The 25,162-nt window shown below is 37.7% G+C and overlaps 1 protein-coding gene across 1 annotated transcript in view; it reads right to left on the reverse strand.

Moving 5' to 3' along the window:
• LOC114647210 (EF-hand calcium-binding domain-containing protein 6-like) overlaps nt 1-25,162 on the reverse strand; it is a 76,280-nt gene that overhangs the window by 19,056 nt on the left and 32,062 nt on the right. The window contains exons 6-11 of the mRNA XM_051922166.1: nt 23,137-23,288; nt 18,802-18,965; nt 16,389-16,585; nt 14,126-14,233; nt 5,481-5,546; nt 3,805-3,915 (exon numbers count right to left, since the gene is read on the reverse strand). Coding sequence (XP_051778126.1) covers nt 3,805-3,915; nt 5,481-5,546; nt 14,126-14,233; nt 16,389-16,585; nt 18,802-18,965; nt 23,137-23,288 — 798 coding nt within the window. The remainder of the gene's footprint in view (nt 1-3,804; nt 3,916-5,480; nt 5,547-14,125; nt 14,234-16,388; nt 16,586-18,801; nt 18,966-23,136; nt 23,289-25,162) is intronic.

Here is a 25,162-nt window from a genome sequence, read left to right on the forward strand (position 1 = left end):
GAGTATTACAACTAAGTATTTTTATGGTCCCGACAGTTTCCCCATATGACACGAGTCTATAGAAATCTTGTTACAGTAATCCCTCGCTACTTCGCGGTTCACTTTTCGCGGATTCACGACTTTGCGGATTTTATATGTAAGCATATCTAAATACATAATGCGGATTTTTCACTGCTTCGCGGGTTTCTGCGGACAATGGGTCTTTTTACTTGCTTCCTCAGTTGGTTTGCCCAGTTGATTTCATACAAGAGATGCTATTGGCGGATGGCTGAGAAGCTACCCAATCAGAGCACGCAGTTAAGTTCCTGTGTGCTGCTGATTGGCTCAGCGACGGAGTGTTGCATTAACCAGGAAGTCTCATCTCACTCATTCATCATTAACGTGCTAATGCTTCAGGGGCTGTGTCCAAGCACCAACAGAAGATGCAAATGATTGCAGAAAAGGTAAAAGTTTTGGATATGTTGAAGGAAGGGAACAGCTACACCGCTGCAGGATATCGATTCTTTTTATTTAAAAAGGAGGAAAAGCATATAAGATCTATGGCCACAGTGTCCTTTAACCAGGGTGCAAAACGAGTTGCAAGTGGACGTGATAAGGCAGTAGTCTGGATGTAATCTGCTTTAGGAATCTTTGCAACAAGGTCGATGACGTCATGACCGCCTACAAGCTGCTACGTGTACTTCGCTATACAGTAAGTGTAAACTTATCTACCGATTTCATATTGCTTAGCAGTTGTCCCTGTTTTTAATAGAGTAAATGGTGGGTTGTAAACAATACAGGGAGGGTTTAAAAACGTCCAAATACACGTTAAATAATTAAATAAATATAGTGTCCCTACTTCGCGGAAATTCAGTTATCGCGGTCGGCCTTGGAACCTATCTCCCGCGATAAGTGAGGGATTACTGTACTACGAAGTACATTCAGCAGATATTTTAATTACAACGAAGTGACCTTGAAATGCTTGAATGAATCATCTACAGAGCAGCTAGATCTGTGGTCGCAGCTCAGTTGTGCACATTTGCACAACGATCTCCTAAAAGAAACATTGTAAAAAAAATTTCTTTCTTCGAACTTTCCTCGTACTGTTTTTTTTTGCTATTTTTGTTTTCTGTGGTTTTCAGTGATACCTTTTGCTTATTGCTTGTCACCATTTAAAAACATCCATTGGAATTTAACTCTTTGTCACCCTCCTATAGAAACTGCAGACACGAAAAAACGATAATAGTGTTAATGTTTGTGATGTGCAATCTGTTGGAATGACAAATGCAATGCATATGTCTTTGTTATATGCAAAAAAGAAGAAAAATCTCTGGTTGCAAACGAATGCGAACTGCTGCATTTGAAGACAGTTTTTACTGTATGTGGTTCAGTGATGCTCATTCAAGAAACATTCCTATTGATGCGGCACTCATTCAAGAAAATGTGAGGTTACTAAACTCTCTTGGGGCCTCCGTCAATGGGACAACACGCCGAAGAGCATCCCGAAGTGTGATCACCACGTCTGTTGTGGGTATCATCTGCCTCTGCCCCCACGTGCTGCTGCTCCACCGCTGCCTCAGATTTTCCTCCTCAGGCTCCTCCAGCACTCCTCCAGCATGGCTGGATACTGAGTCTGCAGAGTGGGTAAAGGTGGGGTGCCCTAGTGCCTGAATGCCAGTTCATATTGTGAGGTTTTGGGATCCCCCCCCACCCAACAGGAACATCACTTTGAAGTGTGTCCCGAAGTGCGATTGCTTCACAGTAGAGCTGTGAGCCTGCTGTTGCCCCAAACTTGATTTATGGGGCCGACAAGTGAACATTAGGATTTTTGATATGTTTCAAACGTTAGCAGAGGTTGTTAAAGATACCAAGCAAGGGCCTTCTTTCTCTCAGCTGGTGTATGATCACCTATTTCAGCTTTCAATAGAGTTTGAGCATTATTCCCAACCACAAAAGACCCCCGAAATGGGAAGGAATGGATCTGTGACCCATTTGTGAATAAACCAGGTGAATCAACTTTGTCTGTGCTTGAAGAGGATCAACTGTTTGAGGCTGCAAATGATGGTGGCCTTAAAAGTAAGTTTGAGACAACTTCAAATCTCCATACGTTTTGGATTAAAGTCAAGGCGGAATATCCTGAGGTTGCCACAAAAGCACTGAAAAGTCTGCTTCCATTTCCAACATCCTATCTTTGTAAGGCAGTGTTTTCTGCAGTGACAGCAACCAAAACGAGATTACGGAGTAGACTGAACATAAGCAACACACTTTGTGTGTTACTGTCTTCTGTCGTCCCCAAATGGGATCGTCTGGTTGCAGGAACACAAGCTTAAGGCTCCCACTGATTCTGCATTATGGTAAGTTGTATAATTTCTATTATGATATTATAACTTAATAATAATAGAAATGTAATGTAAATTGTGTATAAAACTGCCCTACAAACCCGCCCCGAATTCTCAACCCCACTAACCCCCCCACACAATTATCAAATTCAGGAAGGCCGCTAAGGGACAAGTGTCACATTTTATAAGAACATCTCTCACAGTGTAGCAGAAAAGCTTACATTAAATTCTATCCATTTTTAACCTGCTTGTCTGATAGCCTCCCACGTAATTGATTCTGTATTGTATGATTGTGGGTGTTTGAGTGATTGGGCTCCCCATCCATCCAGGTTTGCTCCTAATGCATGCCGGGTAAAGTGAGCATGAGAATATTATGTTCTTTTAAAACTATGGCAGTTGTCACTGTCCTGCAACCTTAATTTAATAATTAGGTTGGAAAATGGATGGATCGATTGAAATGTATTTATTTAATATTCTCTTGTACAAATGTAAGTTATAACAGCATGCTGAAAAGGATACAGTTTATAATCGTGTTTACTGCATAACGTGCTACATTAAACATTCTTGCTTATTTACAATTTTTATGGGATGCATTTTCTTTATTGAAATATGGGATTAGTTTTTTTTTTCTTTCTAAGTGATTGAAATAGTAAAAAAAATGCATCCCTAAAATGCACAGTAATAGTCCAAATTTAAGTGATAAGAAAAGGAAAATAATGCCTTAAATGTCAAGGGAGTAATCATTTTACATTTTAAATCATCAATGATGTGCAAAACGCACATTACAAATAATGTTGTATAAGCAAAGTGGCATAATGCATAATGAACCTGCAGCTTGAAGAAGTTTCAAAGAAAGTTTAATGGGAGAGAATGAAAAACGCATTATGATTGGCTATCTAAAATATATTCCTGCCAAAGCATCCAGCTTGTGTTTCTGGTTCTAAAGTATGAAGTATGAAGGGGGGTTTATGGCGCTTTGTCAGATGGTGGAATATGGACGCAGTGTTTGTCAGTGGTCGGTTTCTGCTTTGAAAGAGGCAGGAGAATGGAGTTTTCTCGGAAGGAAGAGGATGTTTCAAAATGGACACCTTACATACTGACATTTTAAAGCGCAGTGTTTAAAACTCTTTCACTATGAAATTAAGCTAACTAGGATGGAGGTGAGGCTTTTACAACCGAACAACTGGTGCTCTAGTTGTGGTATAAACATTACTGGTAAAATTCATTCTATTAGTTCCATCAAGAACCTACCAAAATATTGCCACCATAGACCACCACTTTAAGCCAATCCAGAAATTGGCAACCCTTATAGATTTCTTGAGAACATTTTAGTCAGAAAAGCATGCTGATTCTGGCAGCAAATCTAATGAAGAACCAATACAGAACGTCTTAAAACAGAAAGCATGTAATATTCACACACATTGCTGAAGCAGCACATGATAGAAATAATACACGTTTCTTATACTTTTACTTTTTCTTAAATTACCTTCTGGTAAACCTTGCCAAAAAGTCCATATATAAAACATTTCCATTTCTATCAGTGGGAACTTTCTCCATAAAATGCTCAAATTCCTCATCTGTCATCTTCATCAAGAGTCTGCTTGGAATAAAAACATTTGTGTCAAAACAACAGCAGTCACATTACATAGGGTAACGTGAAAAGTAGTCGGCATCACAGAGCAGGGAATGGCTAATATAGAAAAGTGTTTCTTGAAAATGGTAATCTACATGTACTACAAAAGTATTATAAGCATGTGAGAAAGTAAATATTGTATTTCATTAATCATTAAAAATGTAAGAGTTAAAAAAGGCTCATGCCTACATATTTTTATTATTCTGTATAAGCCGGAAACCACCAATATTTCATAAGCCAAAGGTCAGACATGTGAGAGAGGTGGAAAAGAGTGGGCCCCCTCTTTTAGAGAGGAAATGTGAACTTTCCAACTATAAATATTGGTGGTGACTGCTGAGCTAGTAGGGAGTAAGGATAGGTCTTGTCAAACAGATATGATGGACAGAGCGGGGTTTGACACCCCCTCAGCTGAGAAATAATGGTGGAATCAATTAGAGGCAGGATTAGAGCAGTGGAATGTTAGGAGTCAGGTGAGGATGAATAATGGCTTGTATGATACGAAGTGTAATAAATGTAAGAGTTGCCCATGGCTGGGTGCTCATTCCATGAGAAGTGAGTCTGTATGTGCGCCATACAGTAAATTGGGGAACTGTCCCTGCATCCACCCTGACACAGGAAGCGAATGTTTTGAGTTTCATCCATCAAGTGTCCCTTGAACTTCTTGTGTTCCAACGATGGGTATGAGCTTTTTCTTTGAGATACTTTGTACTTTTGTGTAATCCCTGAACTTCTCTCTCCCTGGTGTTTATTTACTAAAATAAATGTATTATATGTGAGGATTTAGGCTTTACTGCTTTGATTCGGGGTTTAGAGGGTTGTCACAAAATACTCCCTTTTGCTTGCAAGAGTATAATAACATCCTGGAGCTTTCAGTTAACTTAACCTACAAAACCTTTTTGGTACCTTTGGACAATCCAAGCAAACACAGGCCAAATGCGGTTCTCTGTACAGATAATAACTTGGTCATGAGTGAAACTTGTGTCCCTGGTGGTGTGTGGCAGCAGCAATGTATTATTATGCTGACAAGGTGTGCATGTGAAAAGATAGATTTCATTACAATTACAGGTGTCATCACAATTACAGCATATGAAACAAAGATACAGTTAGGTCCATAAATATTTGGACAGAGACAACTTTTTTCTAATTTTGGTACTGTACATTACCACAATGAATTTTAAATGAAACAACTCAGATGCAGTTGAAGTGCAGACTTTCAGCTTTAATGCAGTGGGGTGAACAAAACGATTGCATAAAAATGTGAGGCATTTTTTTAACACAATCACCCTTTTGAGCCCCTGAAATGAAGGGATTGTGTTAAAAAAATGCTTCAGTTGCCTCACATTTTTATGCAATCGTTTTGTTCACCCAACTGAATTAAAGCTGAAAGTCTGCACTTCAACTGCATCTGAGTTGTTTCATTTAAAATTCATTGTGGTAATGTACAGAACCAAAATTAGAAAAAAGTTGTCTCTGTCCAAATATTTATGGACCTAACTGTAGCTTGTATGACCAAAACGTAAGTCTTTTACCTTGTCTCAATGCACATCCGGAACTGCTCCTGGCTTAGAGTCTCAGTTTTTTGTGTATCCACCTTCCTGAAGGAAAATTAATAGAGACATTTCTGTTTGAAAGAAAATGTAAATTTTGAACATGTTCTATACTATATTCAATTATCACCTTTTCAGAATGAGTTTTAGCAATGTAATGTTCAATACAGTATTACTTTTAACTGTGAAGACTTTATTTTTTATTTATTTCCACAGACTTGCTGTCTTTCAAAGACCATAATAAGTTCTTTTCAGGGCCGGATTTTCCTATAGGCTAACTAGGCTTCAGCCTAGGGCCTCAAGATCAAGAGGGGCCTACATTCAAATTGTTAGCAAAATGTAATTTTCTCTCATGTAATTTACAAACTTAAAAATGGAAGGTGAAAGGGCCTCATAAGTGGAATAGCCTAGGGCCTCTTTTCATATAAATCCGGCCCTGGTTCTTTTATAAGTCCAATCATTGCAAAACAGAAACAGAACTGATTATTGCATTTCAAATTTACCAGTGAGCAGTCAATTCAGTTCATTTGATTTCTAATAAAGCACACTTCACTGAAGCCAGGAACATAACGCTTACAATGATTTGTAAATTTAAAACAATAACAGCCATTGCATTCAGGCTAAAGACTCATGATTTTAACAAAGCATTTATATTGCACATTTTCATACAAACAATGTATCTCAAAGTGTTCAGCAGAATATCTACTGAAGCTATTTATTTTGTTTTTAAATAATCATAGCACTTGTTTTGACTGTCTGCGATCAAGTCAATTCCAGTGTCTTTCTCTTCTTGATATTCCTGGAATGCAGCTTGGTGTCACTGCAATTTTGATCAAGTTATCTCCCCAATCTTGGAACAAAAGTTTGGAGTGAAAATGTCATTACCAATTGTGGTGTCAGCCCTTCATGGTATTTTGCTTAAGTCTGTCTACTGGATCTACTGGTACACCGCATAGTATCAGTGAAAAAAATAAGTTAACACTTGTTCTGAAAGGTACAAGGACAATATAATGAATTAATCTGAATTAAATTGAAACAGGGCAAGCAGTATGCCTCAAAAATAAATTGCAAAAGGGGAGGAAAACCATTGAAAAACCTGCCCATAACAATATCTATAAACTACAATGCTAAGAAGAGTAATTTCAATGTTGAATTTGCCATACTTACACCGAATCAGAATTCAAGATACTATGCTATTTGAAAACCCTATTATGTGAAGCAATGCAGAAAATTATCAGAATTTGAACATTAATATCTATATATTGTCACACACGTGCAATTCAGAGACAGCTGAAGGGCCTAAATGATAGCAATTCCACGCCAGACCAGGGGGCAGCGGGGTGCGCTGACTGTCTCTCTCAATCTCTTGCAGATCATCCACGGGAAATCTCACAGGGTACTGGCGCCACTGATAACATCACTTCCAGTTCCAGCACCTATGATGGTGCAACTTCTGGTCCCAACGACGTCACTTCCGGTTCTGCTCAGATGACTTAATTTCCTTGACTGGCCTTTAAACCTGCCATCTTGTCTCATAGCTTCAGTTCTGTTTTGGACTCACATCTGTGAACATCTCTGTTCAATTTAACCTCATTTTTGCAGCCCTTGAACAATATATGGGTGGCTGCCCCAAACCTTCATGATGTCTAAGACTCATTCTTATGACAATATATAATTTATTATAATATTTTATAGTATTATTATATTATCAGAATTTATCTCAAGTCATTGGATAGTGTCCATGTCTCGCAACCATGTAGCAAAACAGGAAGCACCAGGACTGTAAAGACTTGGACCTTCCTCCTTTTTGCAAAGATATTGTGAGCACTATACACCATTTCCAGTGACCTCATGACCCCCTATGATCTCCCAGTTCGTCAACTGACTTCATAGGAAAAGACACCAGAGACTTGAATGTCACCGTTGAGGTAAGTAAAACTCTCGACACATTCAACACTCTCTCCACAGACAGACACACTGCTGATGGCTGTGCCCAGGAGGACATTAAAGGCCTGGATCTTGTTTTTCAGCCCAGACACTCAGAATCCTCACTCAGTCTCTCGAGAGCCCCGATCAGAGCCTCCATTGACTCAGTAGAGATCGCAGCACCATCGGCAAAGTCAGGATCAATGAATCTATCTTTATCAACAGATGCCGCACAGCAGCAGCTGGAACCCACGACACTGTTCAACACCCAGTCCATGCAAGCATTGAACAAAGTAGGAGCAAGAACAAACCCTGGATGAACTCAAGAATCAACTGAGAAAACTGCCTCCACTCTGCACAGCACTCACAGTACCAGTGTATATGCTGGCCATGATCTCCAGCAGCTTAAGGGGTTCCCGTGAAGTCTCATGATGTCCAACAGGGCAGCTTATTCAACTGAGTCAAATGTTTTATGAAAATTGACAAAGGCTGCAAAGAAACTCCACTGATATTCATGTTTGTGCTCCATGAGAACCCTCGGTTCAGGATGTGTTTGATGGTAAACTTCTTATCTGAAAAACCAGACTGCTCTGGTTGCTGGTAGGTGAGCAAGTGATCACAGATTCTATTGTGGATGACTGTAGCACCAAGATCAGTGTTATCCCCCTGTAGTTGCCACAATCCAGGTGATCATCCTTCCCTTTCCAGATAGGGACAAGTCCCATTTTCCAGTCAATTGGGATGATGCCCGTCTCCCAAATGGAAGCAAAGTTTGCTTGCAATGCCAGGAGGATAGCCTTATCACCAGCCTGAAGTAGTTCACCACAGATCCCTGCAGCCTTACCTACCTTCAGTTGGTTCACCACCAGTGCAATCTCAGTGAGATTGGGTGGTTCACAGCTAATTGGAGGATCATCCTCAAGAACTGTGGATCCAGAGATGTCCATCTTCCCAGCCGGAAGATCTGCAGGACAGATTTGGATGTGTGTAATGCTTCGATTCCTCTGTAAGCAGGATGTGGGTCACTAGACAATAGATGGTGTGTCCTCAGAGCCCTCGCAACTGTCCTTCTCAGTTCCTGCTAAAGACTGGAGTTGCCATCAAGCTTTGCGCAAGGACTCCGCTCAATGATATCCAGGATGCCCTGCAAGATGAAACACCTCCTTCTGGGCACACTGGTAACACCAACACAACCCTCAGCAACCTTCAGAGTCTTGTCATGGAAGGTCTCCCATATCACATTAAGATCAGCAGTCACACCTAAGTCTGTAAGTTCCTCACACAAACTGCATGCAAACTTATTAGAAACAGCACGATCTTGGAGTCTGGCCAGGTCCAGCCTCATTCTCCTAATAGGTAGTAGCCTGTTGGACCTAAGCTGGATCTTCAGAATAGCAACAACAAGTCTGTGGTCAGATTTGACAAACTGGGTACTTATGCAGAACCTGCAGTTATGTAAGAGCCTCCAGAATCTGCCCATGAGGATGTGATCAATCTCCTTCACACCAGTATTGGAGAATCAAGTCCAACAAAATGGCTCAGGGCGCTAGAACCAGGATCCAGTGATCCACAGCCCCTGATCTTTTGCAAAGTCAAGGAACATGGAGACACTTTCACCACAGTCTCCAGACACTTGGGACTGACACAATCCTTGTAGTTAGCCCTGTCAGTGCCAGCTCTTGCATTGAAATCACCCATGACCAGAGGAGTGTCATCTCACAGGCACCCATCAACCACCAAGCGAAGTTGCGAATAGAATGTCTCCATCATTGAGGCATCACTCACCGTGGTCGGAGCATACACTATGACAATAGACAAGGCGCCCAGAGAGTGCCTTAATCTGAGTATCATAATACGCTTGTTGGAAGGACTGACATCGGACACCATTGGAAGGAACCAATCTGCCGTAGCAACAGCTACTCCCAGAGCGACCAGACCAATAAACACAACACACAAAATGTAAAATACAAAATGCAATATTTCGATCACTAGACAGGAGCCAAAACAAAACGAGCAACACAAACTAGAATAGGAACACAGTTAGAGTCTTAGAAGGTGTTAGGATGTGTTTGCTATAGGCTCCTAGTACTACTGAAAGGCCTAATACCAGCACCTGACGACAATTACCTAATTGGATGGTCTACAAGATGTATTCTATAATAAACAAGACACAGACACAAGACATTAAACCAATTAAAGAAACAACTAATACATAATATGTAACTAAAAAGCAATTATCAGAGATATTTAACCAGAGCAACATCAACCAAAAATGAGAAAAATACAATTCAATAGAGACGAAAAAACAAAACCTCAGAATAAGACCTGTGATGGACCATAACAGCAGGAATACATTTGATTCAGCACTGATAACTGCAAATAAAGAGCACAGAAACATTTAGGTACTCATTGTCCTTTTTTAGAATTTTGCCTGCCGTTAAAAGCCAAAAGAGGCTCTCTCACTATTAAGGCATTCATTTGAATGGCTAGTTATTTGAGGCTGTAAGGTAGGTGAATTCTAAATTATAATCAGAGATGCCTCTAACAATACACTCCAATTTACTGGAAACAAAAGCAAAGTGACACTACACCTGTTGCCATCTGTTTGGCTCACCACATACCTACCTACTGCTGAGTCCCTGAACATTAGCTTGTAAATGGGCGGCTCACTTTGCAAGAATTGTGTCGAAGTAAAACAGCTTATGGGGTTCACCCAATCCTTGACTTTTACTTCAATAACATTTTTAATATACTTAGGAGTGGAAACAATCTTGCAGCTTATTTCAGACTAAACTATTTCAGGAAATCGTGCATATTCATCCCATAGATGTGTGAAAATCTGACGTTTTATGGTTATTGTCCCTATTCAACCATGCTCAGCATGGATCAAGTGGCTCTTCACATTCTGCAGGGCTGCAGAAGAGAGTAATCTAAATCTAATTTTGAGACTTCCTAGCATGAATTCAGCAATAAACTACTGCAGATATCTCTTAGAAATAGGCTGGTAAATCTTTCATTTTCATGAAAATCTTTCCTTGCAATAAACCAACGAATAACAATTAAAATGTTTTATGTATTTAAAATTGTTCCATATGGAAATACAAGTACCACAGTTGAGAGAAGTTTTAAAATTATTATCCATTCATCCATTATCTAACCCGCTATATCCTAACTACAGGGTCACGGGGGTTTGCTGGAGCCAATCCCAGCCAACACAGGGTGCAAGGCAGGAAACAAACCATGGGCAGGGCACCAGCCCACTACAGTAAAATTATTATCTGAATTATAATAATATTAACATTACTGTCATGTAAATTTACAGTAGATCTTTACTCTCAACCGATTATGTCTACACAGTGAGAAATAAGTGCACTAGTTTTGTTATGAACATCTTAGTTGAGTATGAAAGTCAGTACTCAGAGTCCCGTGAAAAGCAACATGTAAAAAACATGACATTCTCTTAAATTACATTGTTGATGAAATAATTACTTTCACAAGGGAGCCTTCCATGTATTTTAAAACAAAATTTAGGTGGTATCCTGATGTGCATTGGGTCCTTTATTAAAATAACTGCAATATGTCAAACATCGCATTCTATAAAACACACACCTAGAAGGTACATAGCAACAATTGATGGGAACAGAGTAGCTAGTGAAGTCATCAGCAAGTGACACTCATCAAGAATGTGTAACCCTGATAAAGAAAAGAGTGATTTTCTCAAAAACGAAATTATTAAAAACTAGCCATGTTGCCTGTCAAAGACACGTAATAGAATCGTTGAAAAATATTTGCTATCTCTTGCCCTACATGCACTTTCAGCTGTTTTTGTCAGTATACATGTGTGTGTGAACATTTCTTCTCTGGCTCTCCCCCTATCAAGCACGTTCCCATAAAGCCTGCTTCTCAGACTCAGGCTTTTTCACATCTTGTCTGCTTTTATACTTGCTGTCTTTCAAGGTGACTGTCCTCCCATGCTGTTTCTCCTCCTTATGTATTTCACCCTCGCACTTCCTCTAGTGTTGAGTCACCAATGCCAAACTGACCAATCAGATTGCTAAGAGGGAGTGGACACACTAATTTTAATGTTTTATTATATAGTAGAAGATAAGAAACTATTGTTTTCAGAGCCTGTCATTTATATCTAAGTGCCCATTTTCTAAAGCTCTCAGTTCAATGTTACTGGGTCCTGTTCCAGCAATATCAGGTGTAAGGCAGTAAATAACGTGGTGTAGTATTCCTAGTTCATTGCAGGACACATTGAATTATAATAAATCCATTTTATTCATAAGGATTGCCATGTTCAGAAAAGTAGAACTGAGTTACAGCAGAGGCCATACCTGAACTAATTAGACAGCAAGACCTTACTAATGCAAGTGTAAGGAGACAGAGCTCAGATGCAGTCGAAGGCACAAACAAGAAAATGACAGCAAGGTTACAGAAGTGGAGAAAGAAGGAACTCATCTCAAATTAAAGAAACAGGAAGAAACAGAGAAGCCCCACTTGGTACTGGTCTGGCTTCTTCTTAGAGAATACAGGTGATCCAAAAATTTTTAAGGGCACCTGTCCTTTTATTTTAACAGTGGGACAGAGATGCTAGGACTTTATGAATTCCCAAAGGGCACTGAAGCCTGGTAAAAATAGGATGCTAGAGATGTTTCTGAACTTTACGTGATTACCAGATGGTCATGGAAGTATCCCCATGGTAGAGTTTAAATTGCTACTTTAAGGCAAAGCAAACTGAACATTGAGACAGGTTAAAAATTGTGGCGAAAGACTCACAATTAAGAAGACTGAATCGACAAAGAAAGTGGACAGTGACACAGAGAGGATTATGGGGGAGAGGTGGAGCTGAAATCTACTGATTTTTAAGTTTTTAAAGGCTGATAAATGAGCATGCCATCACAGAGAAAATTAGGCATACTCGACACAAAAATATTTTTTAATGCTGTTTACATCATGTAGTGTGTAGTGATGAATGGGAAGTTTTTATCTCATGTATTCATGTTGAATGGAGAAGAAAAATTTTATGATATACTAGAACCCAATGGAGGCCAAAGCAGTACAAATGTTGTAAAAAAAATCCAAAGAAAAAAGAAAAAGAAATTTTCATGTAACTTGTGTCTCAATAGCATAATATTGTGCTTTGAACCAAATGTCTTCCTCTGCCCCTCATTCATTGGTTAAGAGTTCTGTGTTCAATTCAGAAGCATAATATTATGGAAATGTGTTTCCTGTTTATGGTGTACGTTGATTTTTCCAAAAGTAACTATTAATAATTATTGCAAACTATTAATTATTAAAATATTAATAATAAGCTATTAATAATAACTAATTAATAATAAACTATTGTATTAATACATTTAGTAAAAAATGCAGGTGTTTTGCACATTTTTAGCATATGACTGAATGACAGGCATGTAGATTATGTGACACGAGCAACGTCAGAATTATTTCTTTTTTTCACATCATTTGACGTTGTACAATATTGGTCACCACTGGCTTCTATTACATAATATATATTTTTTTCTCTCATTCTGCATGAAAACATGAGATAAAATTCTTCACTCAGAAACCACACCAATTACATAGAGTAAGAACTATATAAAAACAGTACAATTTGTAGGTGGAGTACTCCTTTAAGGACACTTAATTTGTTTTACTTGGTCAGATGCAGTTCACTCTGTAGATTTTGTTTTGACGTTTTCCTTGTGTTTATCATTTCATTTTTCTATAGGTTAATATTTCATATAATCTGTATCATATAATCATATAATCATAACCGACACTGACGGCTCTCTTGCTTACTAGTTAGTTGTTGAATGAATTGCAGAACAACACCAGGCAAGCAACTTAGACATCCAAAAAGAGCAATAGCTCAGATAAACTTCAATTTGTCACTGATTTTATACTCAGCTACCATTACTGATTTAGTTAATGCCTTATTGCTATTTGCTTTCATTAGAAGGACAAAAAGAAAGTTAAATTCATAAGTGTGGGTGGTATATTCATTTTTTAAAAGTTTCAATATTTATTTTGAACTTGTTTTAACTGCATTATTGAGCATTATTTACTGAATTTATTAAGCATGGTTAGTAGTAGTAGTCATTTTTATTTTATTATTAGTAATAGTACTTGAATTTTATATTATTAGTAGTAGAAGTAGTATTAAAATTATGCAACAAAGAGACTGAAGAAACCCCTAAAGATTCACTTTCAAGTTTTAATTGTTTTAAAAAATACTCTTTTTATTTGACATTAAAATGTTATGGTTAGGTTTTTAACATTTTCATTTTTAATAATTGTTAAAGCTTTTTTAAGAAATGCTGATATGATGGATTCAGTGAGGGGCAGGTTGGGGTGTTTGGGGGGTGTGGGTGCCCAAGAAAAAGATTCTGCTTAGGGCTCTTCTTTGGCTAGGGTGGCACTGGTTCCCTTTGATACAAAACAGATGCAAATGTAACATTAGAACATAATTATGAGTATTAAATAGAAAGATAATATTATAAAGTATCTGATCAGTTTTACAAATACAGTTACTTTGCTTCAATTAATCTTAAAAAAACTAATTTGGTAATGTATCATTAGACAAATAGATTTAAAGGGCACTATACAGCCTGATAGATTGAGAAATTAATAAATAGATATATAAAGAACCTATATTATAGATGCTATTGACCACATCAAAAAAGTTATGAACTTACTGAAAATCTTTGAGCAGAGACAAAAAGTCCCCCTGCAGGAAATTAATAAGCTTGGCCTCCAATGCAGAAACTGTAGAATAACGGCTGACTCTCTCAGCCAAATTAAACCTGTAATTTTTTAATTACAAAAAGAAGATCAGGCAAACACAAAGCACTTGAATGTGAAATACAAATAATATCAATCATGATTGAAATGGCCATTATTATAAATGAAATATTTGTAATATGTAGGCAATGCAGAGATGGGTGAAGAACCTGGCAGCAGATCATCCATGATGCCACATGGTGGCAGTAACACACATTTCTAGAACATTTCTCCTACCACTGTGATGGCTTCTGATTGTATATCATGACTTTCTTAGAGAGTGTGAGAAGCATTTCTGTTATCAAACTGTTCACAGTCTAAATCCATATTATTATTATTATTATGTTTTTTACTAAATATTCACATTCACTGCACATTTGCTAAATCACTTTTTTAACTTTTAACTCTAGATAGTATTCTTTCAGCATACTGATTCTACACACGAACTGCACTGCCATGTTGATCAGATTCTTTTTATTCTGTGTTTGATTATTTCCCTATATTTAAGTTGTCTCTTAATTCTTTCTTACTTGTGAGCTTACAATATTGAGGAGGAATTATGTGAAAGGCACTACGAGGTATTATTTATGATTATTAAACAGTTGTTTTGCCTCCTGTCTCATATGTGTGAGGACCTGGATTTGTTTCTCAACTAAATAAATGTTTGTGCTTTATTTGGAAGCTCTCCCCATGCCAGTGATGGTTTTCTTTAGCCACATCTCTTTTCTACTAAATTCCTAAAATGAGTATTTTTAATGAGTTTTGGTATGTGCACTACACACTGTAATCCGACTGAATTTGAAATGAAGATTCAGTCCAGGACTCCTGGGTTTAAGCCTCTGGCCACAGTCTGTTGTGTGTTTTTTGTTAGGTACTCACATTTTACTCTAACATGTCATGGCAGTTAGCACTGCTGCTTTACAGACCCAGCATTCTGGTTTCAAATCTTGTGTCAAGATGTCTGTATGGAGTTTGCACACTTTCCCCAAGAATGCACAAATTTTCCTCCGGATAGTCCAGTTTTCCTTCCACATGCCGAAAAATGCTGGACTAGTGGTCTTTCCAGTGTTGTTTCCTGCTTTGGACACAGTGCATCCCTGAATTGCATGGATTAGTGAGTCCATGCCTCGTGATGGAATGATATCTCACCTGAGTTCCCTGCCTGGCAGGTGGCACAGGGAAGTCCTTTCTGTTACTCTTGACTTCCCACTACCCACTTTATTTGACAGGTGTCCTGAGGTTTGCTTAGCCCTTTAAAAAGGACTTGGGGGCTACGAGTGACTGACCCTGAAAGAGACTGTGGAATCCACCCCAAAAGAGATCCCTGCCTGGGGCTTAAGGAGTGGAATGATAAGTGGTTAGATAGTGGGGGGCTAAAGAGACCAGATATGAGACAGGTAATGGGCATTCCCTGGTGTGTTATTTGTGGTGGGTACACCTCACATTAGAGAGGGGGACCGGTCCTGTTTAGATAGTGTCACAGAGGTGACACAGATTTGATCCTGTTATATTTCTGGATTGCTATTGTGTTTCACACCATACTGTACATCAAGTTGTATGCTGGCAGGGATAAGACAATGGACTATAAAACCAAAAATCTGCCGGTCCAGTTCTTAATTTGAATGCACAAAATTCAAGCCACTTAACTGCTCCAAATATACAAAAAATACCTGTAAACAGTAACATATTCTGATCTTTTAAGTCATCCTGGATAAATGTGTCAGCCATAATAATATAATAACATACACTTTTCTGTAGTCTATTTTTGTTATATAAAATTCTTAGTTTGATATCTCATTTACTTGGCATATTTCTTGGGTTTGGGACAGCTCGGGAGTACCCTTTATCTTCCACAGTTCATGAAATATGAATCATTAGAAAATACAAGTTTATCAAGAAATACAAGATGTGTAGTACTATAAATGTACTACTAAGAAATAAGTGGGTATGGAAAATGGATGAATGGTTTATAATATTAAATATTCTGAAAAGACTCAGCTCTAATTATTATTTGCTGTTACATCAGATAATTTCAGTTTCTAATCAGATGTTGTTTTTGTTCTATATTAGTTCTTTATTAAATATTAAATCATTATTTACAATAATGATGTGTGTTCTTTTGTGTATCATAGCTTTAGTAAATCATAATCATAAGCAGTGTAATTATTAAAGGCATACCTGTGGTGTGGATCAGATAATATCTTCTGTGTCATGCCTTTATGAGTCCGGTCTTGAAAGTGATGAAGGAAATCCACGTAACTCACATCAGGGGAGGTCTCTTCAAGGCTGCAGCGTACAAGAAAGAGATTAAGCTGCTCCTTCTTCAGGGGGAGGTGAAACTTCTCCAGAACTTTCAAAAAATCCTCTCTTGATACCTAATTAAAATGACCATTAATAAATATAAGTGAAAAAATCATTTGGGTTGATTTAATTTGGGTTAATTAAGTATATTATTCTTTTAAAAGATGCATATATCCATGTAAAGTGGATTCAGAATCGATCTGGGCCTCTTCACTTTTTCACATTTTGATTTGTTGCTGGCTTGTGCTAAGTTTGTTGAAATTCATTTTTTCCTTCATCAAACACATTCAAATACTCCAGAATGATAAAGTGAAAACTGCACTCCCTCTTGGGAATCGAACCTCGGACGTCAGCGTCAGAGGCGAAGCCCTTAACGTTGCGCCACCAAGAGGGAGTGCAGTAGAGTGTGTACGCCTGATGAGCCCAGAATTAGGGCGAAACACGTGTCGCGTACTGTTTGCATTATTTGACAGTAAACTATTTTCAACCATTCTATGATCTGCTTCTCACAACTGAGGGCACCGTGGCGGATGTTAGCAGACTTGCTGGCCAACCACAAGCGTTACCTGGTAGGTAACCACCCATACAATCAGATTGTGACACAGACTACGAATGCCGTGATATGTATATATATGTATATATGTATATATATGTTTACATAACCTCTTTAACACACTACTTCTCCGCTGCGAAGCGCGGGTATTTTGTTAGTTCTTCATAAATCCCAAATCAGTGTAGTGTTGCAGTAATGGTTGTCCTTCTGGAAGTTTCTCCATGCTCCACAAAGGTTCTCTGGAGCTCAGCCTGAGTGACCATCAGGTTCTTAGTCACCTCTCTTACCATGGCCCTTCTCCCATGATTGCTCAGTTTGGCCGGATGGCCTTGCCAAGGAAGAGTTGTGTGTTGTTCAAAGCATTTAAAAATTATGGAGGCCACCATACTATTGGGAACCTTCGATGCTACAGGAATTTGTACAGCCTTCCCCAGTTCTGTGCCTCGAGACAATCCTTTTGTTTTTTGATCTCAAACGTGATGTCAACTGTGGGACCTTATATAGTCACAAGTTGTCTCCAAACAAGGTATAGAAACATCTCAATGATGATAAATAGAATGGGATGCACCTGAGCCAAATTTCAAGTGTCATAATAAGTTGTCTGAATACTTGTGTCAGTGTGATATTTCAGTTTTTTTATTTTTAATAAATTTGCAACAGTTTCTATAATTCTGTTTTCACTTTGTCATTTTGTGGCATAGAGTGTTGCTTGATGTGGGGGAAAAGTTAATTTAAACAATATCAGCATAAGGCTGCAACATAACAAAATGTGAAAAAAGTGATGGGGTCTGAAAACTTTCTGAGTCCACTGTATTATTTTTATGATTACGCAAGGTCTATTACAAGGCCATTGGGGTGATGGCCATGGCCATGGCCAGCAGGTACAAGGCTAGTCCAAGACATACGTAAAATAACTAATTTAGAGACAGTAGAATTTGGATTAACAGGGAAAACTGAAACAGGCTTGGAGACATCTTGAAAATCCCATATGGTCAGTGGCAGTTTACTATGATGTTTGAAATAAACCTAGCATACCTAAATTCCTTAGAAAATATTACTAGTAATATAGGGGTTCATTCTTAGAGGGATATTCATTACTTTTGCAATTAATCTTAACTTTAATCAATGGCCATATTGTGCTTGTCACATTGCGTTTGCTTTTATTTCTTACCACAGTTGCCTTTTCAAAAAAATCTAAAAGACAGCTTTCAGGGTTGTAATTGAATGTATAATAGTTTAATGTAAGTAGTTTTTTAATTTACTGCTGATCATGTGTTTATAATCTAAAATGCAGCAAAATAAAAGCATATTGATCCATTTTTTCTTGGCCCCATTGTAAAGAAATTAAATGAAAGTAATACAGTATTCCCACAGCCGTTCGTTTTTTGAACTCTCTTTTTCATATGGGTTTATAGTTAGCCAAAGCCTATCACACCAGCAAGACACAAAAAGAGATTTGGATAGGACACTAGACCACCATGGGGTTCACTAACCCCATCCAATTTACAGTTGTCAGTTCACCAAACACTCACGTCTTCAGGAAATCCACAAGCACATGGCGATTGAGTGGCCTGAAACTCAAACTCTAGGCTACAGCACTAACCACATTGCTACTTTGACTAAAGGTTTCCTTCAAAAAATGCATCATTATATTTTTCAATTTAAACATTAAATATAATTAACATGTGTGCCTTGTAGCATGCATTACAATTTTTATTTAAGCTTAACTCAACTTACTTTTCCTGTATTTTTTAGGTCAAATCCTTGAAATTCTGATATCATGTCTTGGAATCCTTCTTCCAGCTTTGCTTTTATCCACTTTTCAAAGCTGATGGAAAGACTCCTGTCTTTCTGAGCATCTGACAGACCTCTTGCAGCTTTTGGAATTTTGAACACATTTTCTTAAATGTGAAATAAAATTGAACAAAAGCGAATTAAATGGATGAATGGATGGATATTGCAAGAGTAGAGCTACATAGAGTCTTTATCATAAAACTATAAGCCCACTGTTGTTGCTCGGGTCACATATTGCTTTGTAAAATGTGCCAGAAAGAGTAGTTACTGGTCAGCAGCATAAAGAAGACCAAGCTGGTGCTACATGACGTCATCAGTAATGTGATGAGCTTTAATAAAGAGGCAGAAAATTACTTCAAAAAGCGACATGGGAGAAAAAAAAACATTATTTGTAAAGTGTGGACATTGAGCCCACAGCTGCCAAATAACCTGGTGTAAAATTGACATCTGCAAGATATTAAGTCTGATAAACTCCACTGAGGACCATGCTGAGATTCCTTCCCTGTTTCCTGTTTAGTTTTATTTCATGTTTGTTACTTTTTTCTTTGATAATTATTACCATCTGTTTATATTTGTGTCAAGTATTGCTAATGATTTTATCTCATTAATTGTCTGCTATCACTTATGTTTTTAGTTCTTTTCGTGTATGTTAATTAAACCCTGTAGGCAGGTGTGCTGCAATCAGGGGTAAACTTGGAGATGTCCCATTTGACAAACAGATTTAGTCCCAAACAAACTGCTTTTCTTTGGAAATGTTTTCCCCATACACTTTGCATACAGCTTTATTAAATTGTCCCTAAAATTAATTTTTCATATGATTTTGCAAAGCTTGTTAAAATTGTTTTCAGGCTTTTTTTTTAGTTTTTGAGGGGTCATTTACTGTCTTCTTTCTTGGCCACTATCCAATGACAACTGATCACACTCTCCTCTGCCTTGTGCACCGCCTGCACATTCACCCTGACAGTTTTCCCTCACACTGCTCATTTAGTTCAAACATAACATCAGCTGCACTTACTTTCCCCATCACTAAGGAGCTGATTCAAGCAGGATCCTTACAGATACTGTCTAGTGGTCCCATTCCTAACCCAATGGATTTTAGTAGCGCCTCCAAAGTGATTGCAGGTAAGTGCTTTCTAGCTGCATTCCACTTTCCATGTTCTGCTCCAGAATAAATTTTGCCATCTTTTACACAAGAAGAAAAAGGATGCAGATAGCATGACAATATATGTGGTAATGGTACATATTTAATTTGTGAGAAGCACAATTTATTTTGGCAAAGCAAAGCTATAAACTTCACTGCAAATTCAATATTGTCTGAATTATTTTACTAATCACTAGTTCCTTTTAGATACTTTCAGTAATTTCAAATAAGCAAATATATAAATTATGTATTGCTGGTTTGTAGTCACATGGTTTTTGTGACATTTGTAGCCTTTTCTTTTCTTCCACTGATTAATCATTGGTATGATTTGCAGTGATTATTTTCATTGTTTAATTTTATGCCATTCATGAAAAACACAAAATGGCCTAAAAACCCACACTGTGGAAGCCCACTGCCAACCATCTTTCCCAAGCCAACAGGCCACTGTGATGATGTATTATGAGGTTCAAAAAGAGATACTTGTTTACTTCAGAAACCAAATTAAAATATTTTTTCTCAAAGACCTAAAGACAAACTACAAAACAAAAGATAAATAATTTCACAGTTCCAAAATGAATTTTTCTAATTAGAGGGTTTTATTGTGAATGTAGTCAGAAGTCATTCACAACGAAAATCCTATTTAATAACTAGAACCCAAACACTAAGACAAAAATGGGGTCAGGCCATACAAGTGAGAGTCAAAACCAGAATATTGGATACTAAACTTTCCATTAGCATTACTTCACTCATTAAATCCATATCTCGGACAAAAGTATTGGCGGTAATAAGAGAGCATGAGTGTGGACCTGGAATGACAGAAGGCTTTTTTTGTGTTTTATTGTTGTTTTGTGTTTTTCTTTACCTCCCCATTTTCTACCTTTTATTGCTTTAATAAAATATCTTTCCTGCGGTGGGCTGGCACCCTGCCCAGGGTTTGTTTCCTGCCTTGTGCCCTGTGTTGGCTGGGATTGGCTCCAGCAGACCCCCGTGACCCTGTAGTTAGGATATAGCGGGTTGGATAATGGATGGATGGATAAAATATCTTTCTTTGACAATCCTATTTGAGCTTTATTTAAGTTTGGGGACAGCTTTGCAATGCCCCATAGGGGCCACATCTTATTTCATTTTCATGGTGAAGTTATAGTAGTTCATGAGATGACTGTGTCTATCATTTCTCCTTTACCAGGATGGTACTTCAAGGAGAGAGCAAACCTGAAGTTAATGATGGCTTTCTGGGAGCACCAGGCTACTAATTGAAGCAAAGGCCTTAACAGCTTTTAAAAAGTATCTGAATGAAATGTTGGGACAACTTAAACAGTATCTAAAAAATTAGCTTGATATTGTAAATGGTGTCAGCTCATTTTCAAGCATATGTTCTTATCTAAGTAAGTGCCCAAACTTTTGTTTGCATTCAATAACATGTTGTTTAAATCCACAAGTATTTGCATGTATAATTTAACACTACAAGCCTTGGTGTCCCTCCAGGCTTCATCCTGCACATCTGGTCAGGTCAGCTTTTTGGCCTAGTAAACTTACAGTTCTAGAGATCCTGTGATCAGATATAGCAGTTAAAACAAAATGAGCACAATATATGAAAAGTGACCTGCTGTTCGTAAATAGGTAACATAACATTGACAAGTCCACTAGATCTAAATGACAATACAGGGGTGCAAAATTCTTAGTAGGGCCTACTTAAACAAAAACACACACACACACACACACTCACACACACATACACTGTTAAATTAGCTTAATTGTGACCAATGAGTACTTTTATTAAAAATCAGAGAGTATCACTGATGGTTTATTTCACTTATGGTTACAGAGGTCTGATCACAGAACTCTTGACATTGCAGCTGTGAGACAGACAAGAGTTGTTCAGTTGTAGAAAGATTTTCTTATTATCAAGGAAGCAATGATTTATTACCAGATAATATAAGCAAATAATTTCTGTTAATACTTTTTGATTCAGAGACACTTTGAACTATGGTTCTGGAACTTTAGGGTTCTTTACTGGGTTAACTAGTTTCTCATGGAACCATTGCTCCACAAAGCACCATTTCATCCCAGGAAGAGTTCTCTGCATAGGAAGTTGGTTCTGTGTGTTTTGAAAAACTTCCTAATATGTAGAAGAAACCTGAAATCTTTAATGTATGGTATTTTACCTAGCAGAAAGCTATCACATTAAAACGTGTACTTAGCCTGTGTTCCTGTACGTATGCAGGACAAGTCCTTTTAAAATTATGACCCATTGGAATTTTAGAAATCTGTTACCATCTTTCATGGATATTTACTGTGTAAAGCTTGTTACAGATCTAAATAAATAAAGGGTCTTTCTGGAACCTTCATGTGGATAGGTCTTTTGGGAGCCAAAAATGCTTCCCCTATAGCATTGCTCTGAAGAACCACTATGGCACCTTTATTTTAAACAGTGGAGTCTATTTCTTTCTTTATATAAAGAATTGGCAGGAGAATTCTGTAGCCCCTTGTTTTTAAATAAGATTGTGTCAAGTATTCACCATTTCATTATGGGGATAGTAAAGCAATTTACATAGTCAAACACACATGATGACATCAACAAAGTGAGAGGAAAGAAAATAAATAATGAACATAGATACAGTTTATACTGTATTTAGAAACCTAAATGTCAAAAAATATTAATTATGAATCAAAATAAATGCAATTTATAGAGGCCCCTGATACTAATATGCAAATCTTGAAACTTAGATTCATGCAAGCAAATATTGTGAGAGCGTACTATAGAAATTGGGCATGGGAGTTAAACCCAAGACCCTTGATCCATTAGGCAGCCTAACTAACTACTAAGCCATCATAATCCACAAAAAAGTGACTAAAAAAACACATTTTATAAAATGTACAACTGTTAAATTTAATATAATTTCAAAAAATTAATAACACATTAAGAAAATACGACATTCCAGTATCAAGGACATTTATACAACATCTGCCTAAAATGGGAAATTATTTGTTAAAAAGACTAAAGACAACCTGACATTATTCACAAGGGATAACGTTTCATAAGAGGCATTGTTGAATTCATTTTAATAGCTGTATCTTTGTAAGAAGCTGCACAATTTCTTTCTGTTTTTTTTTGTTTAAAGCAATGTTTTCCTTACTTGGCTGACTTTCTCTGAAAGCGCTGCTCGATACCCTGCTGAGCGCTGACAGGAGCAGCCGCCTTTGTTCTTCTGCGCCGCTCGCGTTCTCGGATCCCAAAGTCTTCATTAGATACTCTTTTCTGACAAATTCACCACCAGCCATGTCATACCTTGATCAAAAAATGTGCTCTGTTACTTCAATACACACAAATAAATGTATCAAGTTTTAGGGTGTTTAACTGGGATAAAAAGGAATCCGACATCATATGATACAGTAAAAACAGAAATGAGAACTTAATATTCAGGCTTGACAGTGGCTTGATCTCTTTGATCACAATATGGTTTATTTTTGAAATAGCATAAATCAAATTAATTTTACCTTTTATACTGAATAAAACCAAGCTCTCATTTGGCTGGATTGGTTATTCTTTTTATTATGTATACTAGAACACTAAAAATTGAAAACAAAGTATGGATGCTACTGCTGTTTCTCAAAGAACATGATTAAACTTATTGAACGTACATAATAAAAGTAAAAAAATGAATACAGTGAATATTCTCATTTATGTTCTCTTTTTGATGTTTTGATGAAATGTCAAAATACATTTTATTTTCTTTTTTATAATATTTTTTAATGAAAGATACTACATATTTTTGTCTTGTTTGTCCTTTGACAAAAACTGTCAGTTTTCCTAACCTAGACAGTGGCTGTCTCATATAGGAGCAGTAGGACCCTGCGGCCTGAGACAGAGTCGAAGTAGCCTGAACATTCTTAAGGGCTACAGACCCTTAAATAGAATAGTAGGCTCGGAGATTAAGAAGTTCTAGGGATTACTGGAGGGCGCAGTGACTTTGGGATTTCTATAAGACTTTCCAGACTCTTGAAGTAACCCTGTATCGAGAGGGGGTTGTAAAGGGCCGCTCTTTGCATGTGACGAATGAAGTCAGGAAGTAAGCAGTGACAAAAATTTACGGAATAAGAAGGTAATACAGTCAAGTGTTTTATGAGATAAAGGGAGAATGAAAAAGGAGCATGTTTGAAAAATATTCTGCATAGACTAGGCCCTGTGGTTGAAAGAGTTTATGCATTTAATATTTTGTGTTTCTTTTAATGCTCATTCCTTCCTATTATGAATTTAAGATGTGCCCCATTAGATTAAAATAGCCCTGTACATGTGAGGCTGTGAGTATTTGCAGTCTTACAATAGACTTGCATTCTATCTATAGCTATAGCATCCTATCTCACCTGCAACCCAATGCTACTTATATAAGCACCAGCTATACAATATATTTTTGCATACAGTGATCCCTCGCTATATCGCGCTTCGCCTTTCGCAGCTTCACTCCATCGCGGATTTTATATGTAAGCATATTTAAATATATATCGCGGATTTTTTGCTGGTTCGCAGATTTCTGCGGACAATGGGTCTTTTAATTTCTGGTACATGCTTCCTCAGTTGGCTTGCCCAGTTGATTTCATACAAGGGACGCTATTGGCAGATGGCTGAGAAGCTACCCAACTTACTTTTCTCTGTCTCTCTTGCGCTGACTTTCTCTGATCCTGACGTAGGGGGATTGAGCAGGGGGGCTGTTCGCACACCTAGACGATACGGACGCTCGTCTAAAAATGCTGAAAGATTATCTTCACATTGCTATCTTTTGTGCAGCTGCTTCCTGAAACGACATGCTGCACGGTGCTTCGCATACTTAAAAGCTGGAAGGGCACGTATTGATTTTTGACTGAAAAACAAACTCTGTCTCTCTCTATCTCTCTCTCTCTCTCTCTCCCTGCTCCTGACGGAGGGGGTGTGAGCTGCCGCCTTCAACAGCTTTGTGCCGCGGTGCTTCACATACTTAAAAGCCAAACAGCCCTATTGATTTGTTTGCTAGAGATTGTTTTCTCTATCTATGTGACATTCTGTGCTCCTGACACGCACTCCTTTGAAGAGGAAGATATGTTTGCATTCTTTTAATTGTGAGATGGAACTGTCATCTCTGTCTTGTCATGGACCACAGTTTAAACTTTTGCAAAAGAAAAAAAAAT

This window comes from Erpetoichthys calabaricus, chromosome 2 (genome assembly GCF_900747795.2).
Source record: "Erpetoichthys calabaricus chromosome 2, fErpCal1.3, whole genome shotgun sequence".
In the NCBI taxonomy this organism is placed as follows: domain Eukaryota; kingdom Metazoa; phylum Chordata; class Cladistia; order Polypteriformes; family Polypteridae; genus Erpetoichthys; species Erpetoichthys calabaricus.